The 27,727-nt window shown below is 43.5% G+C and overlaps 2 protein-coding genes and 1 long non-coding RNA gene across 4 annotated transcripts; 2 read left to right on the top strand and 1 right to left on the bottom strand.

Annotated features, from left to right (window-relative positions):
* Window positions 1-891: 891 nt before the first annotated feature.
* On the top strand, window positions 892-4,703 carry LOC116915678 (transport and Golgi organization protein 1). Its single transcript, XM_045176062.1, has 7 exons — window positions 892-1,686; window positions 1,762-1,914; window positions 1,998-2,259; window positions 2,855-3,317; window positions 3,405-3,535; window positions 3,604-3,690; window positions 3,751-4,703. Exons 1-7 carry the CDS (start codon window positions 898-900, stop codon window positions 3,819-3,821), a joined length of 1,956 nt encoding a protein of 651 aa, XP_045031997.1. The 5' UTR covers window positions 892-897; the 3' UTR covers window positions 3,822-4,703.
* A 1,008-nt stretch (window positions 4,704-5,711) lies between these two features.
* Window positions 5,712-6,581, bottom strand: LOC116915768. Its single transcript, XR_004390289.2, has 2 exons — window positions 6,093-6,581; window positions 5,712-5,949 (listed from the first exon to the last, which is right to left on the bottom strand). It is a non-coding gene; the product is annotated as an uncharacterized LOC116915768 (long non-coding RNA).
* Window positions 6,582-8,560: 1,979 nt separating this feature from the next.
* Window positions 8,561-27,714, top strand: LOC116915687 (neurexin-1). Of its 2 annotated transcripts, XM_045175996.1 has the most exons (21): window positions 8,561-10,063; window positions 14,372-14,507; window positions 18,134-18,283; window positions 18,431-18,591; window positions 18,861-18,887; window positions 19,006-19,164; window positions 19,795-19,947; window positions 21,315-21,422; window positions 21,515-21,707; window positions 21,778-21,969; window positions 22,653-22,796; window positions 22,884-23,104; window positions 23,164-23,272; window positions 23,341-23,967; window positions 24,029-24,187; window positions 24,326-24,448; window positions 24,651-24,829; window positions 24,944-25,183; window positions 25,252-25,555; window positions 25,621-26,124; window positions 26,195-27,714. In XM_045175996.1, exons 1-21 carry the CDS (start codon window positions 9,401-9,403, stop codon window positions 26,593-26,595), a joined length of 4,953 nt encoding a protein of 1,650 aa, XP_045031931.1. In that variant the 5' UTR covers window positions 8,561-9,400; the 3' UTR covers window positions 26,596-27,714. The 2 variants fall into 2 exon arrangements, with proteins under 2 accessions (XP_045031931.1, XP_045031938.1); XM_045176003.1 differs by lacking the exon at window positions 24,326-24,448 and having other exon boundaries at window positions 8,562-10,063.
* The last annotated feature ends 13 nt before the right edge of the window (window positions 27,715-27,727 follow it).

Here is a 27,727-nt window from a genome sequence, read left to right as displayed (position 1 = left end):
CGATCACGATCATCACAATCACGGCCATGATGATCATGGACATGGACACGGACACGGACATTCTCATATTCCTGGCTACATCCCGGGATTTGGCCATCACTACAAGCCTCCAGTTCCTAAACCTCAGGTTGCGTCTCCACCACCGACAGAAATGCCACTTCCACCACCAACAGAAATGCCACTTCCACCACCAACAGAAATGCCACCTCCGCCACCAACAGAAATGCCACCTCCGCCAACAGTAGAGACACTGTCACCACCTACGACAACGGTGGAGGTCGTTTTAGAACCAACACAGGAACTACAGCCAGAACAACCTATTCCGCCCCCTGTTGTTGAGGAATCCAATCCTTTGCCAACAGCAGCCTCGCAACACTTGAATCAAGTCCCTCCCGTTCTGGAACAAACTCCCCAACAAGAAGTGGGACACGTGCCAAACCAAGTTCCTGTGCAAGAGCCAGCCCTGCCCGAATACATTCCAGTTGAGGAGATCTTTCGTGCAGAAATGGAGAAGAATCGACGTTTGCAAGAGCAGCAACAACAACAGGAACAAAACGGCGAAGGCCATGTTCGATTGGTTCACGGTTCCCTTATCGGGTCTAATTGCATCTTTCAACGAGATGGAAACAGGTGACGCGTTGCCCAAGGCAAGCCTCTATCCCGCACTCGTCGTGTCCGTCACTGCGGTGATCTTTCTGACCCTCTACTACTCAGTGCAAAATAAATCGGTTGAAAAAATGCTCAAAGTCACGCATCAGTTTGCTCGATTCGCAGCTTTACGAAAGCCAGTCGGCCAATGAAGAGAGCAGCAACGCCCAAACGAAATTGTCCGAATACGAGACGAGCATTGCCGAGCTACGAAGCCAAAAAGAGCAGGCAGAGGCCGAAAGAATTGCCATGAATCGGCGGTTGGTTAACTTGGAAAAGGAGCGTGACGCGCTGGAAAAAGAGGTCGAATCTGCCACCGAATCGGCCACGGAAGCCAATCGGATGCTGGAAGAACTACTGGCGTCGCAGTCGGAGAACGACCAATGGCAGAGGTCGGTCGAGGTACTCCAGCAGCAGCTCAACAGGCAGCAGCAGACGATGGAGAATCTGAATTCCAGCCTGTGCGTGAAAACGGCAGAGAACGAGACCCTGGGCGTTGAAGTGGAAGAGCTCCGCATCGAAACGGAGCGCTATAAAGTGCGCATCAAGACGCTGCAGGGCGATCTCGAAACGCTGAAGACGTCCAATCGGAATTATCAGCAGAAAATGGCGCAGGAAGGAGCCGAATTGATGAAACTCAAACAAGACAAAGAAGCGTGGGTCACCGAACGTCGTTCGCTGTCGAATCAAATCAACCGGCACGCCAAGGAGATCGAAGAATGGCGAGACAAGGCTGAACAACTGAAAAAATCTATGAAAGCAAAAGAGAATGATCTGGCCAAATCGCTGGAACTGCTCAAACAGTCGGGCAATGACGGCCCGTCTGTCCTGCAATTGACATCGCTCGTCCAGCTGGAATCGGAATTAGCCGAAGCGAATCTGACCGTAGAGAGGCTCACGCGTGAAGTCGGCTCGCACGCCGAAGAGAGCCGGCGATTCGACGCAGAGAAGGCCGACATCCAGCAACGTCTTTCAGAGTTACAAGCCACTTGTGAAGCTGCAGCCCGAGATAAACGCGAAGCCGAAACGCGATTGGAGGTTTTTATATTTTTATTAATACGCTTGTCACTCTGACATTTACTCAATTACTCTTTTTGAACTCTTTCTGCTCAGGTTCTGACGAATTATTTCAAAGAAAAGGAAACCCAATTACACAAGGAGTTGGGCACACACGAAGCCAAACGGGCCATCACCGAGGAGAATGTCAGCGAATCAGTCAAGAAGATAATCGAAACGGAGGAAAGCCTCACGTTATACAAGTCTCAGGTTCATACATAAAATTTTTTTTTTTGGGTGTGTTGATTATCAGAATCGCCCCATTTGACAAACCCAATCACATTTGACGGTAGGTCGAGACGTTAACGAAAGAAATCGAAGAACAGGAGCGGAGTTACAAGTCGCGTCTGGCCACTCAGGAGAAAAGAGCGCACGAGAACTGGGTGGCGGCCCGACAGCTTGAACGTCGACTGGAAGAATCCAAGCAGGAATCCGCTCAGCTGCGTCACAGGCTCACTCAAGTGGAGAAGGATAAGGAAGCGCTGCTGGTTGCCAAGGAGAACGGCACGGCCAATGGAGCTGTCGACGTGGACTTAATTAAGCCCGTCATCAAGCGTGAGTCGTGTTTGATTGCTGCTTCCCCTCTTTCACTCGCCGTTCACCTCTGACCCTGTGAAATTGAATTTAGAAATGATATAAGTTGTCTTAGTCACGTAGATTTTTTTGTAGGAGCTATCGACTTAGTGGCTTTGGTTCTTACCCCTCCTGTTCTGCGCTCGTGTTCCGTTAACCTGTGCAAAGCGTGATCGTACGCTCGTCTCCTCAAGTGGGAAAGCGAAACCGAATAGTCGACAAATTGAGAATGAATAGTTAGTAATGGACGAATGCGTCCATTTGCTTCTAGCCCTTAAAGGCGGATCGATAGTTGTTGGGAAGAAAACGAGAAAGAAAGTTCCCCTTCGGTCCGTTTTCCCTCGTTCTCACACATCTCTGGGTTAATTTCATTGCTATTGAAAGCTTGAACGTCTTACAGAACGATATTTTCCGCTTCTATGTGTTCTCCCGACACTAAGGAAGCAGGCGAAGGAGTACAAAATGATTGCTCCCTCTCGGTGATCGATCAGCTACAGCCGTTGGGATATTTTTGCTGCGTTTAATCGAGACCTTTCCAACGTATTTAATGGCAGTTTTTATTTATTTATTTATCAAGGTCCGCTTTTAGCTGGGCTGCCTAACAATGAAGAGCTGACGATGATGGAACATCCGCCTCTCTTGTCACCACCCATTCCGCCACCGCCACCCGGAATGGAACTCGGTTTAGGTGTACCGCCTCCACCGGGCATGCCGTTCGATTCAATGTTCCCTCCACCCCATTTCATCCCGCCCGCTCCGTTCATGCCGCCCGAAGCCGGCATGCTGGCCCCCCTTCACCTGCATATGCCTTCCATTCCACCGCCTCCTTCGGGCATGCTGGCCGATCATCATCGTCCGCCACCGCTCGGCATGATTGCCACGGGCAGTTTTGATGTCGATTACCGACGGGACATGGCCGACCCTCCACCTCCCAGACGCTACCCATCGCCGCCACGGCGCTATCCTTCACCTTTAGGCTCTGAAAGGAGCGTCCGGTCAGATCGTTCAGATCGAATGGATCGTTACGACGATCATTTTAGGTACATTTGATAATTGAATTTTCTCTTTTTCTTTGAAAACTGACGAGGGCTTGTTCTAATGGAATTATTATACTCTTGCTGGATTAGGCCCATATCACCTTACGGCAGACATGGTGGACATAGGCCACGCTCGGTTGGCCGAAGTCGGGATGTTTCACCTGAGCGACCACGAAGCTATTCACCTCTGCCGTCTCCACTCTATCCTCCTCACACCACTGGTAATTAAATGCATTTTTTTTTTTAATTTTTTTTAAACTGTCATGTTGATTGGGTTCTCTTTGAATAGTGCACTCACCGCAGGACTGGGATGACGGACGAGATTACAACAGGGCACCAATGATGCGACCAAATAACCTTCGGCACCCACAATCAGGTGCGATGTTTCCTCACTGATGTATAAACGGGGGTGGTTATGACTTATTGTTTCTTACAGGCCCCAAAACATCATCGCCTCTTATCCAGCCAATGGATAATGGCGATCGTCATCATCGACCCCAACCTTGAAAAAAAAAGAGAGAGAATGAAATGCCTGGTTGTTTCTTTTTGTTATTATTTTTCTTTTCTTCTTTTTTTTTTTTTCATAACAGAATTGAAGCTTCTTTTTAAAAAAAAGGGGGCTGGAACGTTTTGTTTGCGTGTTCCTGATTGAACAACAGAGCTGCTCGATGTGCCGAAATGAAAAAGAAAATGAAAACAAAAAGCGAATCGATGTTATACCAGAATGAATAAAGGAAAAAAAAAAAAGAATGAGATACGAAGAAAGAGAAAAAAAATCGAACCTAAAATTGTGTTCTTTTGTTCTGTTTTTTTTTTTTCATTTCTCTCTTTTGCTTGTATCTGTGTGTGTGTGGAAGAGCCGGAAGAGTTTTTGGTGGATCAACTAGTAACCCATCCAGTATTTTTTTTTCTCTTTCTTTTTTTTTTTTTTAAATATAAATATAGGGAGGAGGGTAGAATTAACTTGCTCATCGTCCAGTTAGAAAAAGTCCTAGATTATAGGGAAGGACAAATGGATGAGGTGAACACCGAAGATGAAGAACGACTTGTTGGGTGTTTATTTTGTCCTTTTTTTGTTTTGTATTGTTTAGTTTTTTTCCAACACACCCAATGGTCCCAATTTATCCTAAAGATTTCATTGCCCATCTGGCCGTTTTCCCCGAACGGTCGTAAAAGACAAATGAAAATAGGCAACAACAACAAAAAAAAGGGGATAAGGCTGAATAAGAAGTCTTAACATCAAAATGTCTCATTGCGTTCCTTTTTTTGGTAAGGCTAACAATATGTTTCCATGTAGTTTAATTCTCTTATTGTCATCTTGGCCCTCGAAATAGCCTCAGTTGGTAAACATTGTACACTTTGAAAAAAAATGTTCTATTTGGTAATCCATTTTTTGTCATTCTCAATCTTACTCTCTTTCAAACTATTTTGTCGTGATGGCAGTCGATTTCTACGCCAGTTTTCCTATTAAAAATACCCAATTTTCATGAATTTTGCTGAGAAATAGTTTAGTTTTCCATTTCACTTCGACAAAACTCTTTTGAATCTCTAATTATCGCACTTATTGTTTAGGTTCATTCCTATAGAATGGGTTATATACTTTAACCGTTTTGTTTGTAGGGACTTGCTCGATTGGATATCGATTGAAGAAAACGGTAGGGGGAGAAAGGATTGAATTGAAAAAATATATCTATATTTTTATGCAGGTTGGCGTAGGAAGCAGTATATGGAGGATAGCACAAACAATCTCCTTAATCTTTATTCTTGCGCCATCGTGCGTGAACGGAGTGGATTCAAACGAGCTGCTCGTTCAGATGAGTCTTCGCATGCATCGACAACTCCGCCTAGTTCCAGAGGATTCGTCGCCAGTCTTCCATATCCACGTTAGAAAAACTCCATGACATTTAAAAAAACGAATGGCGTGAAAGATTTCCAATATCAAATTTCACTCGCTTTTGACGACATTCTGAAAAAGACGTTAATTGCTAAAAAAGAAAAACGGCCAGTCGGCGGATCGATCCGTTCCACCCATTTAAAACAAATAAAAAAACATGTTTACGTTCCATTGCGTTCAAGTAGTTGAAGGAGGCAAAAGGCAATCCACGTGTGCGTATATCTTGGCCGACTACCAGACAACCCCTCCGGTAAAAGGTCAGATGGGTTTAATAGACCATTATCTATATCTGCATTCTGTATGCAAGACGCAATGCTTTTTGTACTCACGTTTTCGACCATTTACCAACGTGTCAGTAGCCGGCGGAGATTGAAGTGATCCTTCCGGTGGATCTTTCTTGTGTAACCGAAGACTTTTTCATCTAGGCGAATGAATCAAAACATGTAGAAAACAGAAACTCGGTCAACTTTGTCGACGTGATGTAACACAAGATGGGTATAAGCTTACGTTCCCCAGCATTTATATTGTCTTAACAGGCGTGTAACTTGACACGACAGCAACGTGTACATTTTGGTAACTAAACTGTTGTCCTTTTAACGCAAAACAAAACGTCTTGTGAAATGTGTATGGCATCGTATTATCACGACAGACCAGATAGCAAAGAGAGGCAGGTCGCTGGATCCACCGTAGTTGAAACTTTAGCCGCTCGAGGATCACAAATCGTGGGTGGAATATGTAAATCTGGATGACAAGAGGACAATGTTAGATACTTGGATCTGCCTGGTGCGCACTCAGGTGATGAAAGAGTTTTTTTTTTCAATTTGTTATCCTTCGTTTTCTTTTTTAATAGTGGGGAAAAAAATTGAACTTTGACGCACACGAACCTATTCGTCCATTTTCATGTTGCGGTGGCGTATCAAGATTCTTGCTCGAGTAGTCAACACTTCGAAGATGAACTGATCTCCGTTTGTTGTGCAATGAAACGTGCCCGTTTCGAAAGAAACACAGCCGGCCCTTGGCTTTCTATGAAGATGGAGGGAAAACAGGAAAAGAAGTGACTGCGTCGATGGTTTCTCCGGAAGCAAAAGAACGTCGTTGAGTCTCTTTCCCATTTTCGCTGCATTCACACACAACCAGCATTAGCTAAAAAGGTTTCTTCAATCTCTCTCTCTCTCTCTCTATTCCTCTTTCGCTCTCTTTCTTCTTCTCGCTCTTATCCGATAGTTTTCCATGTTTGTTTTTTTAACGGATCATTTCGCTTTTGGCGTTGCTTATGTGCGTACTGTAAATATTCCCGAATCTTCTCGGAAGTCGATGGAGCTGCGAGGCTGCTGGATTGCTATATTACCCTGTCGGTATAGGACTTTTTAATATAGATACTGTAAGTTGTAAAGCGGCACATTTGTAGCTGCCGGCCGAAATATAATAATCCTTGTTTTATCCATTTCCCATCAAGATGGAAAGAGAGGTCTCCTAATAGCTCGAGTAATGAGTCTTTCTTCCGGTCTCTGAAGGGCCTATACAAAACATCGATAACACTAACGTATAAAAGGCCGGCCATAGCAAAAGGCAAACTAAAATGAAAACAAAAAACAGGCTGAAGAATCAAGAAAGGGAAAGGAAAACATCTAAAACGCCGTGGTTAGTATAGCGTTTATATGTTTAGATGGTGGAAATTGTAACACTAAACCGCGGCCAGCCAACACTCAACAGCAACACAAAAATAAAAGTATGCGGCTAATGTTACAGTTACGGCCCGTTGATTGTCTTACACAACCGACCAGTCCCGCATAACTTCCGTTTTTCTTTTAAACGCAAAAAGCGGTGGCCCACAGATGCCGTTGGCTCCGCTTGGCTCTTGTAACGATGACCCGATATGTGCGTATCTATAGGCTCTAAAGAAAGGCCGTACAAAAGAAAACTCACTCAACCGTTGATGTGACGCAAAGATGCAACACAATACCTAGAATGCCCCTAAAGCTACACGAGCTTTTGTGGCCGATATGATGACATGATCCCTGCAAAGAGTCGATCCTTTTTTATTTTTATTCTTCTTTTTTCTGGGGGGGGGGCTATTGTAGTGAAAGGCCAACGGGACGACAATAAAAGCACAGGATGGAGGTGATGAGGAGCTCTTCGGTATTGCTTTCCTACAAACAAAAGAATATTTTTTTGTCTGTATAAGCACAAATGGAAAGAAGAAAAGAAGGTAACGGTTTCTCCATTCATCTCTAGCGGGTTCGTTCCGATTGATCATAAATTTTTTTTTGTTTCGTTCGGGATTTTTTTGTTTGTTTTTGTTTCACGTTTCTACTGCCTTCGTCGTGAAATCCTTGGTCATAACCACGTGGTTTTATTGTATGTTTGTGGCTGTTGTTCAGTCGGGCTCAAATTCAATTTGTTTCATTTTTGGCCGTGATCGGTCGTGTTATCCCGCAAAGGTCTCGTCGTTCAAAACTGAATCATTGGTCACGTCCATCTTGAACAGGACTGTTTTGAGCTGCCTACCTTCTTCTCCTATCCGTGAACGATTTCGAAACAGGAAAGAATGTGCACGCCGAATAAAACGGACGTTGCGCAAAAAAATGAAATGAAATAAAATTAAAAAAGAAAAAAATGGAATTGAAAAGAATGAATCGATTTTTGATGGCCGCATACACAGCGATGCGCGCTGTAAAAGTTTTGCGAGTGCCGCAAAAGTTTCCTATTTGATCAAGTAGCTTATGCGCTAAGCTCGGCCTGTATCATCAAGCCCAGCCTTTTTTATTCCTCAGTCATAGCGGATTTCCAGGATTTTTGATGGTCTTGCTTTTTGATTTTCCCCAACATTTTATTTTTTTTTATTATTATTTATTTTTTTTTTGGTGTGTATTATGCATCTCGAGGAAGTATGTCAGTCGAGTAGATTCAAAGGTTTCATGCTGGTCGGCATTACCATCGTCGCTAAACTCCCGAATTTCGTTTGATTTCCCTCCGCACAGGCGCAACGCATTTTTCGTTTTCAATTTTTTATTCTCGTTCTGTCTTCGAGACTATATCCCGTTGCCCGGGAAAAGTATTGATCGGGGTGGTCGCTGAAAGTTGCTGCTGCGCGGTAATATTATCGGCTTCTGAGCCTCTCCCCCCCTTACCCCACCAAAAACAACTCCTCCCTTGAGTTTGGCCACGGCTCTGTGTGTGTTGGCCAGCCATGGCGTCCTATAAGACTTGGGTTTCTCCTCAACTTGCCGGGCCAACGTAACTAACAAAACGGGGATGAGCAGTTGGGTTGGGTGAGAAAAATAAAAGGGGAGGGCGGGCTAAGAAAGGAGAAAAGAGGGAAGGTTTCCTATAGCTCCGTAGAGACAGACTTCTAACAGAGAGGGGGGCACAGTCTAACAGAGAGGGGGTGCACAAGTATTGTGTTCTCTGTTTAGTGTGTCTTTGGTCGTCGAGCGTCAGAGTCGATGCGACTACGACATCATCAAGTCGCGATCGTTTCCACCGTTCCATTTTTGTTTTGTGACACATTCGATTTATGTAGTGCAGTGTAAGGTGCAATCAGATTTCAAAGAAGAAGAATTTAAAAAAAAACGTGTCCTCCCCCTTTACCCGAAAGTGTGACGCCGACATTTTGATATCGACGAAAAAAAGCAGACCCTACCCCCTTTTCGAAAGAAAAAGGTCGAAATTTGTTCGCCATTTGGCCCTTTTTTTTCGAGTCTTTTGTTGCTGGATTTTGTACGTTGGCTCGAAATCTCCTCTAAAAAACATTTTCCATTGAGCTGCAGCCGACTTGATAATCACACCATCACGCCGTCCGTGATGGACTTGCCTTGTTGGTCTCGGTCGATCAATCGAAGTGGAACCTAGAGCCGACGCTACCTACCCCCCATTTCGTTCACCCCACTTTTCTCGGACTTGAAGCAACAACAACAACAAAAACCAACTTTTTTCTTATTATAATTCTACATATATAGAACGAACCATCTTCTGGTGATTTTTTCAACTTGATTGAACTCTTTTTGTTTGTTTTCCTTGAGAACGGAAACAACTTCTTTTGCTGTCTTGTTTATCTTTTTTTGTTTAATTTTGTTTAGTGTCTTTCATTCCTTAAAAGAAAAGAAAAAAAAAGGGTGGGATTTGTTGCTATTAACTGGTCTAGGGGAGTGTTCTTGGAACGTCTCGCAGTGTGTGTGGAATAGTGTGGAACATGGAGACAATGGAGACGGCCAACCGACGGCGTCCGTCGTCCTTGCAATGGTGGCCCGTGTTGATCGCTTCGTTGGCGCTGTTCGGTTGGCCGATCAGCAGCAGCAGCCGGTGGCAAGTGGCCGCATCGTCACCATTCACGCTGGAAGGATCGCTAAATTCTTACGCCCAACTACGCAAATGGAACGCCGCATTGAACGGCACACTGCAACTGGAATTCCGCTCGACGCAGCCCAGCGGCTTGCTCATCTACACCGACGATGGCGGCAAATTCGATTTTTTCGAATTGAAATTAGTCGAAGGCGCTCTGAGACTGCGCTACAATTTAGGCGCCGGTGCTCAGATTTTGACGGTTGGTCGCAATCTGAGCGACGGACATTGGCATAATGTCACCATGAAACGCAACGGCGACCAAACGGCGTTGACTGTTGATCACGTGACCGTGACCCGAGCTTCGCGCGGCAAAGAGTTCAACTTTGGCAATTTAGTCACCAACTCAGCCGTCTATGTTGGCGGATTGCCGGCTTGGTACGGAGCCGAACTGACCCGTCTAGCTCTGCCCAGTGTGCTGTTCGAGCCGCGCTACAGGGGCGACCTCCGCAACGTCATCTATTCGGACGCAGTCGGCCAACATCCGCGCCAACAGGAAATCCTCGAATCCCAAGTAAGAGCCGCAACGTTTGTTTGTTTTATTGTTTATTTTCTTGAGATGGCCGAGCTGACAGTTCACATCCTCTTGACAGAGAGAGAGAGAGAGAGACAACAAAACTGAGCTCCTTTTCCAATAGACACTTTGTTTGTCTCGACAACCGCAAGAATTCACGCGCCTTTTATTCCGCAAAGTTAGGCACGAATGCGGGCGATAGATAGGAAGATTTTCTTGACGTCCTGTCAACCACGTTCAATTCGAATGTGAATCGCGGGTTTATTGATTTGAAAAACCCTGACATCGGAAGACCAGCTCTCAAATATGGAGAGACTCTCTTCACATTCTTGTTGCCCTCTACTTACGCCATAATTCCCTGGCATTGTGAGCCATCCATTTACCACACATGAGTTGACCTATATATGCTACACACACACACACCCTCCATGTTTGATCTATTCAAAATGTCGGGTTCTGCAAAGAGGTTCTTTTTCGTTATTCTGCTCTCCTGGTAGGACAGACTCACGCACAGTCGTGCATCACATCGATTCCAGGTCTCTTTTAATTAATTTTTTCTCCCCCCCTTCGTGTATATCTCGTGCTTAGATGCAGCCCCTTTTCGATCCATATTTGTCTCTCTTTCTGCGTCCAGGCCATAGGTCAAAATGTTTCCAAAATTCCCGCGCATTAATAGCGTACAGACAACGGTCAGCAATATATAGTAATTATTAAATAATACATACTTCTATTACAATGTTGCGCATAAGCGGACACGCCCGAATTTTTTAAAGCAAAGTTTCCGGCGTAGGATTGCAAGATATTCATTGCGTGCGCGTTCATTTCCGCTGAATTCTTTTAGCTGCCCTGTTTTTGTGTCTCGCTTTTATGCCCTTTATTTAATTGGACGGTTTCGCAAGCGAACAATTACGATTCACTATTATGCAGAACGATGTGCATAAGTAGACAACACGACGCCCGCCCGTAATGTCAAAGCGCTGCCGCAACGCTCTTTTTCATTTGGCTTAACCGAATCTCTCGCTGAAATTATAATGAATACATAACGAATATATTTTGTTTTCTAGCTGCATAAACACATTACGCAATTTACTTTCGACTAACAAGAATTTGCGTGTCGTGCGGACGAGATGCGTAGTCATGCAGAAGTCCCGCCGACCCTACCCCTTACGCTGTTACGCCCTCTATGTACGCATGTGTGATACCTGACTGGATGAAGTTGAAACTAGAAAAAAAAAAATGTAAATTACTGAAGAGAGTGAACGGAGTAGACGGGCAAAGTAGTGCAACTCTGCAACGTTTGAATGAGATTCGGATTTAAAAGATTAGAGCACACACGATCAAAGACCTCTTAAAATCCATCTAATTATCTCTGCCTTTTGTGTTGATTATCATCGCCCTCACTGCCCCCCCCGTGTACACCGTGATCCACCAGATGAAAAGCTTCCCGTGTAGAACTTGAAACTTACCTTGGACTATATATGACAGTCTTTTATCAAAATAAATAAGAAGAAGAAATAAAACTATACGTAACGATTGTTCAAGAAGAAATGAAAACAAACAAAACGAAATGATAAAACAAAGAAATTCTTTTCTCTGTCGGTCGCCCACTCTATTCACTCCGTGACACACACACACGTCTCTGCTGTATCCGGTACTGATTCCGGCTTCTGTCCAGGGCACACTTCCTGTCTAGTCCTACACACTACACGAATTGGAAAGAAGAAAAAACAAAATACATTGATGGCAGTCGTGTTATAGTCAGATCAACCGAATAGCCCTCGTTCGATTGTCCTTTGTTCAACCTTTCTCGAATCATTTTTATTATATCCAGAACTTTTGCAGATTGCAGCTTTTCCTTACTGTCGCATCCCCAGTAAAAAGCAATATGGAATTATGACACTTGGCAATAGTTCCCAGCAAAGGGATCACGATTGTCATCAACCTGGAGAGAACCAAAGCCAATCAAATGAGATTATCCATACAATTGTGTGAAAACCCGAGGATCTATATCTCGAGATGAACACCTTGCCAGTTTGACATCCAATTCACATTCATTATAATTCGCTGGAACTCTAACTGTTGTTTGTATTTACATTTTGCGCAAAGTGAAAAACACTTGAAACGTCATGGGACTGATAAACAACATTTGGGCTACACTGGTGTACGCAACTAGATCCTCAAACTGGAAAGTGGAGTTTGAGTAATGCATAAATCATTCGTCGTCGACACGTTCGCTGAATTCCTAGAATTCGCAAAAATAAAAAAGGAAAACAAACACGAAAAATTAGAGTAATATTGGCGCTAGATGGAATACGTAGTCTCACTTGCGACGTGACTCTATACGTGAATAGAATAACGATATCACACCGAGACCTTTGGTGTCTCAACATTTTTTCTTTTGACGAAAAATGGCCAACATTCACAGGGAATTCTTTATCTACTGGCACGTATTCCTCTAGTGGAATAGCTGGACGTTCTTCATTAGCAAAAGGTTACACTTTGTCGTCTCTAAACGTTAATTTGCCATACTCATTTTTTAGCGTGGAATTAAAACAAACAACTCACGCACCCACTTTGTATTTATCATCAAAACGCCCAAGGATGCATACAGCAATCAATTCAACAATGAGGTCACGGTGACACATGTGCATTGTCAATTACATTTCGGCACGCCATCGGAGAAAAAGGGGGGGCCTCGCGTCGCCTTCTCGATATACTTTCTTTTCCTGTTAGGCAGCAATAACTTTTCGATTACCGCGAAAACGTGGGCAGATGACACGCTGAAACGCTAACTACAACGTGGGTGTATTTACTTTGAATACATCCCCCCACGAATTGCATTTAATCTATAGATGGCGGGCAACTATTAATGATCAACGTAAAGGCCTCGCAAAGAAAACTTGCATTCAGTGAATTTGGCAATGACGTCACGAATGCAGGGCCAGTAGGCGTTCTATTATCGGAGAAGCATCGCTATAACATCAACTGATACTTGGGTCTTATTTTGAAGTAAATGGATTGACCGTAAAAGACCTCTGTGTATGGGCCACTTTCATCGAAGAGATCGAGTTATTGGGTCACCGTCGTTCGGGCTCCCGCGTGCACCCGGCTAATATACCGTGACCCTGTTAGAAGTTGGATGCAATACTCGTGTCGTTTCACGCTCGTCCTTCTTATTGGGGGCTCCACAGTTGCGTAGGCGGGCAAAGCGTAGGTTGGCTATTTAAAAAAATGGGAAATAGTGGATCCACTGACAGGATGTATTGACTCGGATGTTTGATAGACGAGACTCGAGAGGCATCGTGAAACGACCCTGCAGGGAAATGCAAAGTACCGTTGGCTTCTATCCCTTTTGCGAAAAATAAAAAGATGAAAAGACAAAAGACGCTGGAAAATATGAGACACCACTAGAAGATTGCGAGGACAAATAGATTTTGTCGTTTGAAACGCAATGCCATATCGTGTTATCCTCTTTACCCGCGTCCATCGGCTTTATGGTCTTGTATATGATGACAAAAGACACACGCGTATATAACATTGCCATTCACCGAGCAGCAGCGCAATAGACGAGTCAAGTGTCTAATAAATAGTGAAAGTGTTGAACATTTGAACTTTTTTCTTGGAACAGTCTGTGATATTTGCTTTTTTTGGGTGCAGTTGTTGAGCTTTATTGAAGCGTTATGTGAACTGTGCTGTCTTTGCACACTCTGTCTGGTCTTATTCTGTGTTGACAACAAACATTCGGACACTCTAGCGGAAACTTCCAGTTCATTTAAATTTACATATCGCGTTGTATCAACATTATATACCCATGTCACTTGTGTAATCCAGCACAATCGACGTTACAAACATCGATCACAGTGTCACTCTCTTCTACTTACATAATTCATCGATCTTTCTTCTTTTTTTTTTCCCCAGTTTCCCTCTGCCCAATGACAGATCCAATAGATTCTCCGAATTCACATCGCTTTTTTGCGAAAAGAAGGGATGACTTATTCTTTAATTTCCCAACTGGCGTATAATTCCGTTGAGCAAAAAGTCAGTGAGACTGTGATTGGCACACGAGATTCTGTCGCCTTTAAAAGCTGATTACATTTGTCGATGTACATCAGGGTCGTAAAGAGAATCAGTGACACTCAATGGAATCAACGAATCAAGTGAAGCAAACACATTGATGTGGAGTCCGTGCGTGCTGAACGCGTGACACACGAACAATTCCGGAATGCTCTCTTTCTGCTGCCTTTTATTGTTTCTTTTAGTCTCATCTCTTTTCTTGTTTTTTTGTTTTTGTTTTTTTCTATGTCTTAGGGAGTAAGAGTCAGCCAGTTCGACATGTGCGTTCAACACGATCCTTGCCAGCACGGAGGTATTTGCATCAACACGGACACGGGTCCCGTTTGCGAATGTAGGAATCTCGATTATGACGGACCGTTTTGTGAGAAAGGTAAGCGCGAACTAATCGATAACATAAGAAAATATTGAATTGCTGGGACATGTGGCCGCAACCCGTGGGTGCGCACCGTGACCAAAGCAATACAATATGGGGTGCTACCTTGATTTATAAATGCTACGCAGGTGTCGTTGCGAAGGTGTAGCGTATATACTAGACGTAAAGACTTTCTTGGGATTAACTGCCAACTTGTTAAGCCCTTTTATGGAAATTTTGTACATTTCCAAGGTGAGAAACTTCAATATCGAATAACGACCGTCACGGTCTCACTAAGCATTCATAACGGTGGAGAAAGAACGTTTGCTTTTTAAAACAAATGAAGACGTATAATAGAGAGTATCAGATTTCGCTGCTGAACATTTACAGCTGGTTTCGTGTGTTTACATATCTTGCTATGCATAAACTGGACACCGGACGCTCGGGGTGTTCCACGTTGCTATCTGCTATTCAATATTTAATGAATTTATCAACATTGCATTTGATTACGATCACGCGTAAATTTTTCAAAAGAAGAGACACATTGGGTAGATTTTTTTTAAACAATGTTGCAAAGTCAAAGATCAATAATTACTGCCCTGTCATAAAACAAATGGATTTGTTTTCTTTATTCTAAAGGGTCTATTGTTGTGTCTCTCTCCTTGTTATACTGCTGCTGTCATTGCATCGTGTTATTTATAAATTAATGGAGGGGGGACATTGGTATACAAGAAACAAGTGCGCCAGAGTGTAAAGCTCGCTGTATGTAAGTGACTCGTTATTCTATGACTGTTGTTTATACGACGACGGTAAATTGTCGTCGGTTAACGAGGCCATTACGATTTATTATTAAATCGTTAAAAGGCCGATACATCCTGTAGCAATTGACGAGCTTTAGAGTGGACATTTTTCTTTATCCCGAAATCAATAGATCTCTCAAGTCAACTTAAGACGCCACGATGGTATCTAGTAGACGATTGCTCTCGTTACAATGTCGGTTCCGTAGAGCTGGGCCAGCTCTTTTCTTCGCCCTTGTCCGTTTTCATTGGCTCACGCTCCTTATTATTTATTGTTATTAATAAATTCTCCTTCGTTGCGCTACATTGTTGTCGGAGAGCGGCAAGTCTTTAGTTCTAAACTATACCCTGAATTTACCTCAAAAGTTTTAACTCAAAACAAAAAGCGAGTTGCCAAAAGTTCGGTGCGGATCGCTCTCGAAGTAACTAACCAAGCGGGAAATTCAACAGCCAGATAATAATGTCAGAAAATTAGACAGACAAATGATAAAGAGATGGATCGAGTTATTGATTCAAGAGGGTATATCCACCATAGCCGAGACCATCAATAAATATGGCTGTCTACAAAGTGTACAAGGAAAAAGTGGAACGGCCAACAGCTTGTCAACTGATGATCGTGAATGAACGGTCTGATGCCTTGTCCTATGTCTGCCCTTTTCAATAGAGAAGATCCTTGTTTTGTTGCGCTGACAGATCAAAAGGGCAAAGCAGTTTGCGCCAAGTGTGTGTACATATACAAGGCTTTAACAGACGTTCAATTCAAGAAGTCCCTTCTGTATATGCGGCTTCCCGAGTGAAGGTGAAGAAGGACCAAAATAGAAAGCAATTTGATCGAGTTTTTTTTAAAGCCTTAGCACAAATGTTTCAAGGCCTATTTATAGAGAAGGATACGCAAACATAAAAAATGTCTTTGACGTAGTCGGGATGAGTGTTTTGTTTCAACATGGGTCGATCTGCTGTTGGTGGCTGCGTTTGGGTTTCTTGATGTGCATGGATCGATCCATTCGCCATGGTGATGCGAAGTAAACAAAAGCGTCGTGTTGGCATGCTGTTGGGAGTTCGCAAAAGGACGTCCGACCCTGGGCGTGGTTCTCTCTGATCCATCCCCCGTTCCATCAAAAAATAGTTTTGGGATTCAGAGAAACGTCAGTTTGACATAGTACTTTTTTTTTTTTATTTTTAGGGGAGATGCATAATGAGAGTTTGCAAACCCTGTAGGGACATAAACAGAAAACAAGTGGAGGCTATTAACTTTGCGGCTGAAAAACGGGGGCGTTTGCTGGAACTTTATCGTAAGCAAGTTGAATCGTCATTGCGGATGATGACCCTGCAGCGTTATTTAGCAAACTTAATCTATAATTAAAAGGATAATATCAGCATCAACTAGATAGGGTATTTAAATCTAATTCGTTCCCTCGAACTAACTTAGAAAAAGGGTACGTAACGCTGCCCAGTCTTCTCCTTGTGTCCGCTTCTGATTTTGTACGATATTAGAAGGGCTTATCCAAGATTCGCAATATCCTAACGTCTCTATTGGCTTTAACATAGCTTAGAGATCGTTGAGCATAGGCGTCAAATATCATCTTCTTAGCATCTTTTTCGACAGACTGAAGTTTTTAAAAACATAAAGATCAACTAGAAAAAAATCAAACAACTGATCTCCTCCCTTTAGCCACACAGTCGATAGCTCTCTGTCTTGCAGTAGTATGTATATGTATAAATGGTGAAGGGTAGGAAGGTGGCAGTTTATTATGTTGCCCGTAATGACGTCGTTGATCTCAGCTCCCATAACGGCGCGCACACGGTTGAGCGTTTGTGGAGCAGTGGGCGCAGATATGGCCATACGTCTAGTCCGACTGAACAGCATGGAACATCCCCACAGCTCATACTGTTTTATCTGACATCTTCCGCAAAGAGAAAGAGCCGGTAGCGTGTCTATATCATGACGACGCCATCATTTTTTTTTCCTATGGAAAATGACGTTGGTCATAAACTTAAGGGTCGGGTTTTGGCCGTGTAGGAGGGTGGAGGCAGGCAGAGTCGTTTACGAGTAACAGCGCAGGAAAGAATACTACTACAATTTACTAAGACTTCACATTCGTCATATCCCACCCCCAAATAGGGTAAGCAGCGTATATTCGATATAATGTCGACACTACAACGAACAGCTGATGCACTTTTATTTGGTGCTATGGCTATATTTTATGGAGGTTGTCTAATGCGAATGACTGGTAGCATAAATAGAACTTTTGACAACCGCCAGTTTGTCTAAAAACAGGAGAAAAAACAAAATTATCTAATTGAATACCAGGAAAATAAGAGGGGGGGGACCATTGCGGGTTCTATCGTTTGGTTTGTTCATTTCATCGTGAAAATCGTTTGGAACGCAAGTTTTTAGACCCCAGGTGATATTTTGATTTGAAAGGTCTCCCCACCCGCCGTTTTCATTTCGTTGTAATGCCAGCAGCGATAGTGAACGGGAATTCTTAGAAAAACATAATTTCCTCACCATACCTCTAACCTTTTCTTTACCTATCGTTTTAGTTTACGATAGAATTCGACAGTCTCAAGTTCAAGCTGTTTACGTAAAGTCGTTCATTTTTCATGCTGTTGTTCAACTCTTGCTCTCGTGTTCTTCGTTGGCCCGTTACGAGGAAAGCTATTACGAACAACATAGTCCCGTTTTTATTTCTATGCAACTACTGCAGTTCAAGTCACAAAAGAAAAAAATATGTCAATGTACACTACATGTTTGCATTGGAGAGTATTCCACGTATTGAATATTGTTTTTCTTTTTTCGATTTTTTGGTGCGTGTGATCAACACAAAAACGGGCCGTCAACAACAGCCAAACAACCGCCAGAAACGACGCTCAGGGGTCACGAATATTTCTTCTACGACATGGCACAGAGCGGTGGCGAGCCGATCGTCAGCAGCAGCGATGAGGTCTCTCTCTACTTCAAAACACGACAGGCCACTGGCATGCTCTTCTACACCGGTACGTGCACATCGTAGTGTTTAGTTCGTGTACGTTATTTAACAAGATCGATGTTCGTGAGCACGTTACCTATTTTCAAGTCACAAATTTAAATCATTTTACGACTAAACATTTTTTTTTTTGAATTTCGTTTTCCATCCTGTCAAGGTGATGGCGAGGATTATCTGGCTTTGACGCTGCGTGATGGTGCCGTCACTCTCAACATCAACTTGGGCAGTGGCAAGTTGGACGTGCAGATTCGACCCCCTCGGGTTCGGTTTGACGATAACCAATGGCACCGAGTCAACATCCATCGAAAAGCGCAGGAGGTAAATGTAGTTTATATTATTTTCTTTGAAAGCCAAATACATGTAGGTCTAATACCTAGCGTCTCTTAAAGACTTGCTGCAAAGACATTTGTAATCCGCTTTCTTTCCGATCCCTTTGCGACGTACAAACGATTAGGACATGTGTTTCCCAATCTTTTCGTCCCTTTTGTTTTTCAGTTTCTTTTCTCTGTTCGTTGTTTATATCCGTTTGATCCAACCTATTTTCTTTTCCTGTTAATCCTGACTTCTTTCTCTTTTCATGTCGGCAGATTTCGGGACCGGAAAGCCTATGTCACGTAAGCCTCGGTTTGCTCGTCGGTTGGCACTAGACGGCAAATGAACTTCTTTGATTTACAGAGGCTGATTATGTTTTATTATTATTTGTGTGATCTATATTTTTTTATTCGGCTTTAGTTGGTTATGACGGTGGACGGTATCCATTCCGAACGCTGGACAACGGCCGGTACATTTTCGATGCTATCTTCTAGTCGCCTGTTTGTAGGCGGTGCCGATCCGGCCAGTTCTTTGCCCGGTTTGCGAACGCGAAACGACTTTATCGGATGTCTACGGAAAGTAAGTTAAATTGAGAGTGCATGTTCGCTTTTTCCTGTGTTCATTGAAGCAAACAGCTCATAAGAAAAAGCTTTCCAATCATATTCGTCCATTAACTTGACTAGATCCAATTTAATTTGGGGGTTTTTGCTATACCTTGTTACGAAGCACGGGATATTCTCTGTTTAGTTAATGTCTGTGTCAAGGTCAGTGGCGTGGCCATGTTTGTGCAACAACTCACAATAGGATTATACTGTCGAATGGATATCGGTACGAAGGGTACTGTATAAAAGTGTACCCGCTTTCAAACGTGAATAATGGTTTTGAATGTTGGCTTCGATGATCCTGTTAACGGTTGGATTTCTTTAACTCTACTGGATCGTGAAGATGCCTTACAATATTCAACTGCGTAAATATTTCCTACTCTGTTATCTTCGGTTACGTTTGTTTTTTATTTCTATTTCCTGCCTTCTCACGATCAAATCCTTTTAAAAGTCTGAAGGGGAACCGAATAACCGACGGAACGGAACTTTTCACGCGTTGAATGTAAATCGGCTTGGAAAATTTTGAAAATGATTGCATTTCTTGTTGTGTTATGGTTGTCTTATTTGCGCCTACTTCATGTTAAGTATTTGTCTGTGTTTGAACTAGGTTGAATTCACTGCTGATTCTTTGCGGTTGGACATTTTGGAACTTGCGCGGACGGGCAACAAGTTGTTGTCGGTGGCCGGCAGACCGGACTGGATGTGCCAAGCTGTCGAAGTTGCCGACCCCATCACTTTTACAACACCGGATACGGTCCTGGTGAGTGAGTTCTTCCTGTTTTTGATCTGTGGGTATGTTTAATTCTATTTCGTACCACCCACGCTCGTTCGAAACTCTTGTTGATGATCACTTTCGAAAAGCTGGTTGATGTGAAAAGGAAAATCAGAGGAATACGAGGTCCAGTGAACGATATGGATGTTCGTTCGCCATTTCCTATGATCTAGTTAACCTGCGTAGGTTGTTAACAACTAGAGCGTTCATCCACGTTCAATTCTATTCGTGTGGCCTTTTGATCTTTCTGACCGTCGTTTTAAAAACGTCAATTAGCAGAAAATTCTGTACTGCTAGACTCAACTAGTTGTGATAACAATGGCATCACTAATTTCTATTCATTTTGGTTTGAGTTTCCTGCCAGTCATTCAACAAGAAATTTAAAAAAATGTACATACTAAGTAATGCAGCATTTTTCGCTGCTCGCGAGCGTTCCCTCGGATCGATTGCGATCTATTCACATTGTGTGTTAACAAGAAAAAGTCGATGAATCAAACGGATATCTGCTAACTTAGTCACGTTATAGCCACCGTCACATAACCTTTTGCCAACAAATAGATAATATCATAAGCCCTGGACATACACACACACGCGAGCGTTGTCACTGTATATTTAATACCTATGGCGTCAGTCGGTGCCGCCTACACGTTCACTTACACATGCAGGAGTTTCTGGATGGCAAGTCATTTCGTATATATAATGTACATAATAAAGGCTTAAAAGACGTGAACTTTGCTGCGACATCTTTCTTCGTTTTTCCACCGATAGACGTCAGAATTGTTAGCCGTCGCTTCCTGCCCATTCGTCATCTTTTGACATGTTATTCACATTCATTTTTTGCGGGACTGCGTTGCTATCTGACGCCCTTTTAGCGATGTGTTTTTATCGCTGATGTAGAATAATTAGTTTTTAGATTGCACGCGTCCCAGATTGAAACAGAAAGATGTAATTTCACGCAGATGTCTGTTGTTTTGTTCATTCCAAAACTGTGGTAGTAAAAACCGTCGACGTGGGACTTTTGTTTTAACACGAGGAACGGATGATATTATCATAGATAATGTGGATTTAGGGAGTGAAGAATGTTCTCATTGTTATTCTATTCTTGACGCAACAATGTCAAGACGCGGTTATTTTTGGCGGATTTATGGGGATTTCATTTTGTTTTGCTTTTTTAACACGAGTTTTCTGCATTATTTTGAGCAGGGACTAAACGTTAAAAGAATTGTCCTTCCCATGTTAAGGTTGATCCCATTTTTGTCGTTTTTGCATTTTCTCGTGTTAAAATATGCATCAATGTCTACAAAAAAAAAAAAGTCTTAATTTTTTTAATGTCACCACATTAAATTACATTGAAGATGTTGCCCTCCTGGGAAGCCATGAAAACGGGATCCATGTCGTTCAAGATCAGAACCAATGAGCCTAACGGACTATTGCTGTACAACAACGGAGCTCCGCACGCGCAGGTTTGCCCTTTTCTTTTGTTACCACGTACCCCCAGGTGGATCCATCACATCAAGAAAATCGTGGGTTTCTTTTCCTTGCGTACGACCAATAGGGGGATTACTTCGCTGTCGAATTGGTCAACGGTCACGTCTACTTGCACCTGGATTTAGGATCGGGCAGCGTTAAAGTGAAGGCCACGTCGAGACGCATTGACGATGGCACTTGGCACGAGATCACCATCTCACGGAACGGCAAAAGCGGCCGGGCGACAGTCGATGGAGCTAGCACTGATTTCGTCACACCAGGTTTGATTTTGTAAACTTAATTATTCAAATTATTTTGACTTTTAAAAAATGGTGAATCATCTCGTTTCAGGAGATTCGTATCAACTCGAATTGGATGGCTCGCTGATGGTAGGTGGCATCGGCATGGTGGTTGATAATGCAGCCATACCATCGGGATTGTGGTCGGCTACCCTTCGTCACGGCTACGTTGGCTGCATGCGGGACCTTGTCATCAACGGCAACGCTGTCGATTTAGCCGCGTTCGCTCGGCAACAAGATTCCGGTGATTCAACCTTGATTGCCTTGTTGTTCCGTCCTATTTTCTTTGGTCACATAGCTATGCAAATCCATAGGAAATCGATGTTCTCGAAGAAACCAAACGACTGACGCCGTTACATATCCATTTATCCCTAAAAGCGTGGAATTTGTGAAGATCAAACGACTTGGAAGAACGACGTTCGCTATTGTGGACGAAAAATGACGATGAAATATGAGACCCTGGCTTCTCGAGAAAGAGCCTCATTAAAAAGAAAGAATCCAGAAGCTAAATATCAACTAGGATTGAAGGGTCGAATAGCGAGATTTTCTTTTTTCCTGCCTAAAGCTCAATTAGTGAATGTTTTGTTCTTCTTTTTTCCTTGTCGGGAGACGCGTGCAGAATCGATCCGAATCTCGCACTGCCTCGGATTGGTAATCGAGAAGGCGCCCTTGTTAGTTTCAGATTCGCTCATGATTGATACGACACGACAACGCTGTCGTATTAATGGCCAAGCGATGAATCTTCTTGCTTTTCACTCGATCGATAAGCTCGGCCACGTAGTAGGTGGCGAAAGTAAGCCAGTTTTTTGGGAAACAAAAGAAAGCTAGAGAGAAAAGAGTCTAATTGGTATGGACGTCCTGGAATTTCAAAAAAGAGAAACTAAAAGTCTTTTTTCTTTTTTTTTTTTCCTATTTGCATTATTTCAGGAGCTATCCGTCCGGCGTGTCACGTCCTTCCGCCGCAGTGTGAATCGCAGCCTTGCATGAACGGTGGCACTTGCACTGAAGGCTGGAATCGATTCTTGTGTGACTGTTCGTCTACTAGTTTTAATGGGCCGACTTGCGGCAAAGGTGAGCAATAACAAGTCTATGATTTGTTTTATCTTGTTCACGTTCCAATAATTCGAAATCGAATGAAACAATTGAATGGTGGTGCAGACGCGGCCACGTTGAGTTTCGATGGCAATCAACACTTTCGCGTCGCTTTCGATTCGCCATCGCGGAGTGAGGCGGAAGATTGGCGGCTACGATTCCGCACTCCCAAACCTTCCGGCCTACTGTTGACGACCATTGGTGATAGCCATTCGCACGGCCGAGTAGAACTCGATCTAGAAGGTGGCCGACTCCGATTCACTCAGTTTGCAGTCGATCGACCAAAGGTAACATCCACCTTTCGAAAAACAGAACAGATTTCTAATTTTTATCTCTTACCCGATAGACCTGGTTTATCGGTCAAGGACTTAACGATAATCAATGGCATCAAGTAAGTATTTCACGACGTGGAGGATCCATTCGAATGACTATCGACGATGAACCTCCTGTCCAAGGTATATAGTGACGCTATTAAGCAAAATTTACGTTACACTTGTACCATCTATCGCTGTGCTTATCTCAGGTGAATTAACTGGAAGACAAGCTACGCTGGAGACTCGGGCTTTATTAGTTGGTAGTAATCTGAAACGCGAAGAGATTGGCAGTGGATCCACGACGTCTATGATTGCACCGAGCGGTCAACCGAACTTCGTCGGACAGATCCAGCAACTCTACTTTAACGGTGTCTATCTGATCGATATGGCACGCTCTGGTCAGCTGGGAACATCGGCCAACGTCACGGCAAAATTTGGGGCGCGGGAACAGAGCATCCATCATCCAGTCAACTTTAAATCGAAGCACACCTACGTCGGCTTGCCCCAGTTGAAGGCTTACTCATCGACTAATATCTACTTCCAGTTTAAAACGCTCGAACCGAAAGGAGTTATCCTTTATAACGCTGGAAAAGGCCAAGACTTTATAGGCATTGAATTGGTTAACGGCCACATTCATTACGCCGTTAACCTCGGCGATGGTCCCATCCGAATCCGGGACAATTTGCGCAACAGCCTCAACGACAATCGATGGCATTCGGTGACGATCGGAAGACCAGGTCCTCGTCAACACACTCTCATGGTCGATGACTCTATTTCTACGGTGATTAGTCAGGGACACAATGAGAATCTGGATCTCAATGGCATTCTTTACCTTGGTACGTGCAAACAGAAAACTTTGTTTCCATCATTTTCTTGATTCTTTCCTTTTATCCGTAGGTGGTGTCCGCAAAGATATGTACAACTTCTTGCCACGGCAGATGCAGTCGCGTCATGGATTCGAAGGTTGTTTGGCTAGTTTGGATCTTAATGGCGAATCACCTGACACTACGTTGGACGCGCTCGTACCCAGTCCGTTGGTTGTGCCCGGCTGCGAAGGTGAAGTTTCCAATACTCTTTTACGTAGCTACTCTCCAAGGATTGCTTTTATGTTTTAAAGTGCATATCGTTTGCGTACCAAAGTCCCATATAAGAAAGGAAAAAAAAGAGAGCCATGTCCCTACAGTTAATTACTAGGTCGTGAAGAACAGCGATGCAGTCCGGATAGCTGTGCCAACCGGGGCGTTTGTGTCCAGCAATGGAACACTTTCGTCTGCTACTGCCAATTAACTTCGTACAACGGTCCAACCTGCTCCGACGGTATTTCAATTCGCACACAGCGCGGCTTTTCGTTTTTTCGAAACAAGCCTTCCATCACCGATTTCCCTCTCTTGTTTAGTCGTGTAGCTTTTTCTTTTGGTGGCGGTCATTATTCATGGGAACTGGGCTTCCTGTTTTCTTATTCGATTTGGAGCGTCGCGCGAATAGAAAAATTTGTAATTCTGTTTCTCGTCACGAACAGACTCTGTGGCGTTTGAATTCGGGCCTAAACACGGCGTACTAATCTACAACTTCCCGGAAGATCGTCGGCCGGATTCCAAGAGCGACATTTTGGCTTTTGGCTTCATTACGGTGCAGGAAAATGCCCAGCTGATTCGTATCACTAGTGCCTCATCGAATGATTTCTTGGAACTTACACTGGTATAAAAATGGTTCCCTTGTTTCTGTCTAATCGTCAATTGAACACGATACTCTTCTTCAAGTCGTTTGAGTTGCATTTTGAATTCATGTTGAATTTTCAAAAAATCGTTTTAGGTTGATGGGCATTTGTATTCATCGTACAATGTCGGCACAGATGATCACAGTTTAGGTGAGGTGGCTGTTAAAGTGAACGATGGAGAACATCACGTTGTGCGGCTGACACGTTCCAGCGCCAATGCAACTCTGCAGGTCGACGATTACAACGTCCAAACTAAGAATCCTGGAGGTCGACAACGGTTCATCTTTAACAGTCAATCCCAAATACACGTCGGCGGCAGCTGGAACGAAGTTAAGGTACGTGATCCGGCCAGAGATTTCGTTTTATGCATTCGTTCATTTTCTTTTCAAAACGTCATCGACAGTCGAAGGTGGACCGTCCATTTGTGGGCATTATTGCCGGACTTGTTTTCAACGGCATCCGCGTTCTGGATTTAGCGGCTGAACGTGATCCCAGGATACAAATCCGAGGCGACATTGAATTACTCACATCGATTCCAGCCGACTATCGTCAACGTTTCAAAGACAACAACCAATCGATGCAAAGGGCACCCGAATCCGCTTATCCAAACGTCGTGGATGACTTGGTGTTTTCCGGTGCTGGATCCGGATGTGTATCCAGCACTGTTGATGATGAATGTATCCCATCTTACAACACAGGCAGAGGAGGTGAGAATCAATCATTTGATCAACAGAAAACAACTTCAAATTCATTTTCAAACGATTTTTCTTAGATGATTTGATTACGCCAGTCTTCAGTCGACCTACGCGTCCCCCCAAGCCAAAGCCAACGATCGTTGTGGCAGTTGATCGACCCTGCGATGACGAAGACAATTGTTACGAAGGTTCCGGTTCAGATCCTTTGGTCACAGACGAACCCGTTAACCAATTGGAAAATGAAATTTCGACTGAATCGACGACAACGACTACTCTATCGACGATCGTCTGGCAGACAGACAGAATGAGCTCGTCGACTAGTGTAACGAGTTCGAATCCTACGACAACAATAACGGTAAATACGACTCCTTCTTGGATGGCAACTACAAGACCGACGATGAGAACAACATCGACAACAACGACGAGTCGCTATCCAGCAAAGATGTATCCAACTCCGGCGTATCCTTCGTTTCCTTCGCCGGCGACGCCTCGCAACCGAGTGCGCACGACGATCGATAACTTTGACCTCATTTGGCAGAAAGCCAATCGAGAAGAAATGGAAAAGAAACGCGATTTCGACGGTAATAAATACTCGCGTAGAATTGATGACAATCGTTGGAGGTTCTCATCGTTTTCATTTATTGATGTTAGAAAAAAGCAAACGAATGCGGGATCGAATCAGCTCCGAGACAGCGGAAAACACGGCGTTGATTATCGGCATCGTCGCTGGTGCATTGATCGCTGTCGTCGCTGTCATCCTCGTTGTTTTGCTCGTGTTGAAACTGAAGAGTCCCGGCAATACCGCTTACAAGATTGACGAGCGCAAAAACTTTAGCAAGACGCCGAGCCACAGCAATTCAAATGCTGCTCTACTTAACACGGGCGCCGCGGGAGCTGGAGGTGTTCACGGTGGCGGTCTAGCCGGTACTGGAATGGCTGGCGGGCAGATGAAGGTCGGTTCTTTAAATCTTAATCCGGCCATGGTAAATTTGGAGAAAAAATCACCACCGTCCAAAAAATGCGGCAAAGATATCAAAGAGTGGTACGTCTAGAAAGATGATTCATTTCCTAATCGATTAAAGCGACATTTTGATATTGCGAAAAAAGGACGTTTTTAAAAGAGTGAAGACGAGAGTCGTTGAAGGACTGTATAAACGGATGAGCGTGTGTGACGTGTTCTGATTAGAATATCATTTGACACGTCCCGCTGTGCGCGGACGTGAGTCATGGTCGTCGGTCGGTGACGTGAAATTTCGCTCGATCGAATGTTTATCGCAAGAGATTTGAAAGATGGTTTTTCCTTTTTTTAATTTTGCCGATAAACTCGTCTGCTTCTTTAGTTTGATTTTCAATCAACAGTTTCATGTCCGCGCTGTTTGCCCTCTCCTAATCCATCCTTAATTGATCTCTTTGACGATAGGATTTTACCTTCCCTTCCCCGATTCTTTTTTTTTTTCGGGTTTGAACATTCCCCGATCGGTTGGTCGGACGCGTGAAATGACGGTATTCCGTAATTGGTTAAGATAACAAAAGCGTCGGTGCGAAAGTGTACGTATGGCTATACTTAAAGAAAAATCATGTTTCTATTTGTATAATAGGCAAAATAAAAACACGAAAAAAAAAAGTAAAATAAAAGATGCAGTGCGTGCAATAATGTGCGGTAGCCCAATAACAGTTTGGGCAAAGAATACCTTTAACCAAATGACGAACGTAATTCTATTTGGGTTGCGTTTCTTTGTTGTTCCTTTTTTTCTCGATGACGCTGCCCTCCGACGAACTGACTTTTTGTGAGCGTGAAGAACTAGAATGCACAGTTCTAAAGACGATGGCCTCACCTATAAACTAATCTTTTTTCCTCTTCTCTGCCCCCACTCGATTTCGGTGTGATATAAAACGTTTGCGAAGGTTAATGCAGTAATTTTTAATCAGCCGATTGTCGTTCTTATATCGTTTTACCATCTGCCAATTGAATCATTCCGTTTTTGTTTTGTTTTTTGTAATGAAAGCGATCACCTCCCATTCATTGGTTAACCATTCGTTTTCCTCGTCTGTTTTGTGTTGTTGTTAATTAACTAAGCTATGACCCAAACCATCTTATACCCATGATTTCAAAAGTTCTTGTTCTGTATCCATTCGTCATTCCATTCGTTATATACACTTCTTCAACGTAATTGTTGTCCGACA

This window comes from Daphnia magna, linkage group LG1 (assembly GCF_020631705.1).
Source record: "Daphnia magna isolate NIES linkage group LG1, ASM2063170v1.1, whole genome shotgun sequence".
Lineage (NCBI taxonomy): Eukaryota > Metazoa > Arthropoda > Branchiopoda > Diplostraca > Daphniidae > Daphnia > Daphnia magna.
The sequence above is the reverse complement of the archived record's forward strand: the minus strand, read 5'-3'. Positions and strand labels throughout refer to the sequence as shown.

Excerpts from the sequence above, each read along its gene's own strand:
- LOC116915678 (XM_045176062.1), top strand. The coding sequence starts at position 898 with ATGAATCGGCGGTTGGTTAACTTGGAAAAGGAGCGTGACGCGCTGGAA. Across the intron at positions 1,915-1,997 it reads TCACGTTATACAAGTCTCAG|GTCGAGACGTTAACGAAAGA; the intron begins GTTCATACATAA and ends ATTTGACGGTAG. Across the intron at positions 2,260-2,854 it reads AATTAAGCCCGTCATCAAGC|GTCCGCTTTTAGCTGGGCTG; the intron begins GTGAGTCGTGTT and ends TTATTTATCAAG.
- LOC116915687 (XM_045175996.1), top strand. The coding sequence starts at position 9,401 with ATGGAGACAATGGAGACGGCCAACCGACGGCGTCCGTCGTCCTTGCAA. Across the intron at positions 19,948-21,314 it reads CAACACCGGATACGGTCCTG|ATGTTGCCCTCCTGGGAAGC; the intron begins GTGAGTGAGTTC and ends ATTACATTGAAG. Across the intron at positions 21,970-22,652 it reads CGCTCGGCAACAAGATTCCG|GAGCTATCCGTCCGGCGTGT; the intron begins GTGATTCAACCT and ends GCATTATTTCAG.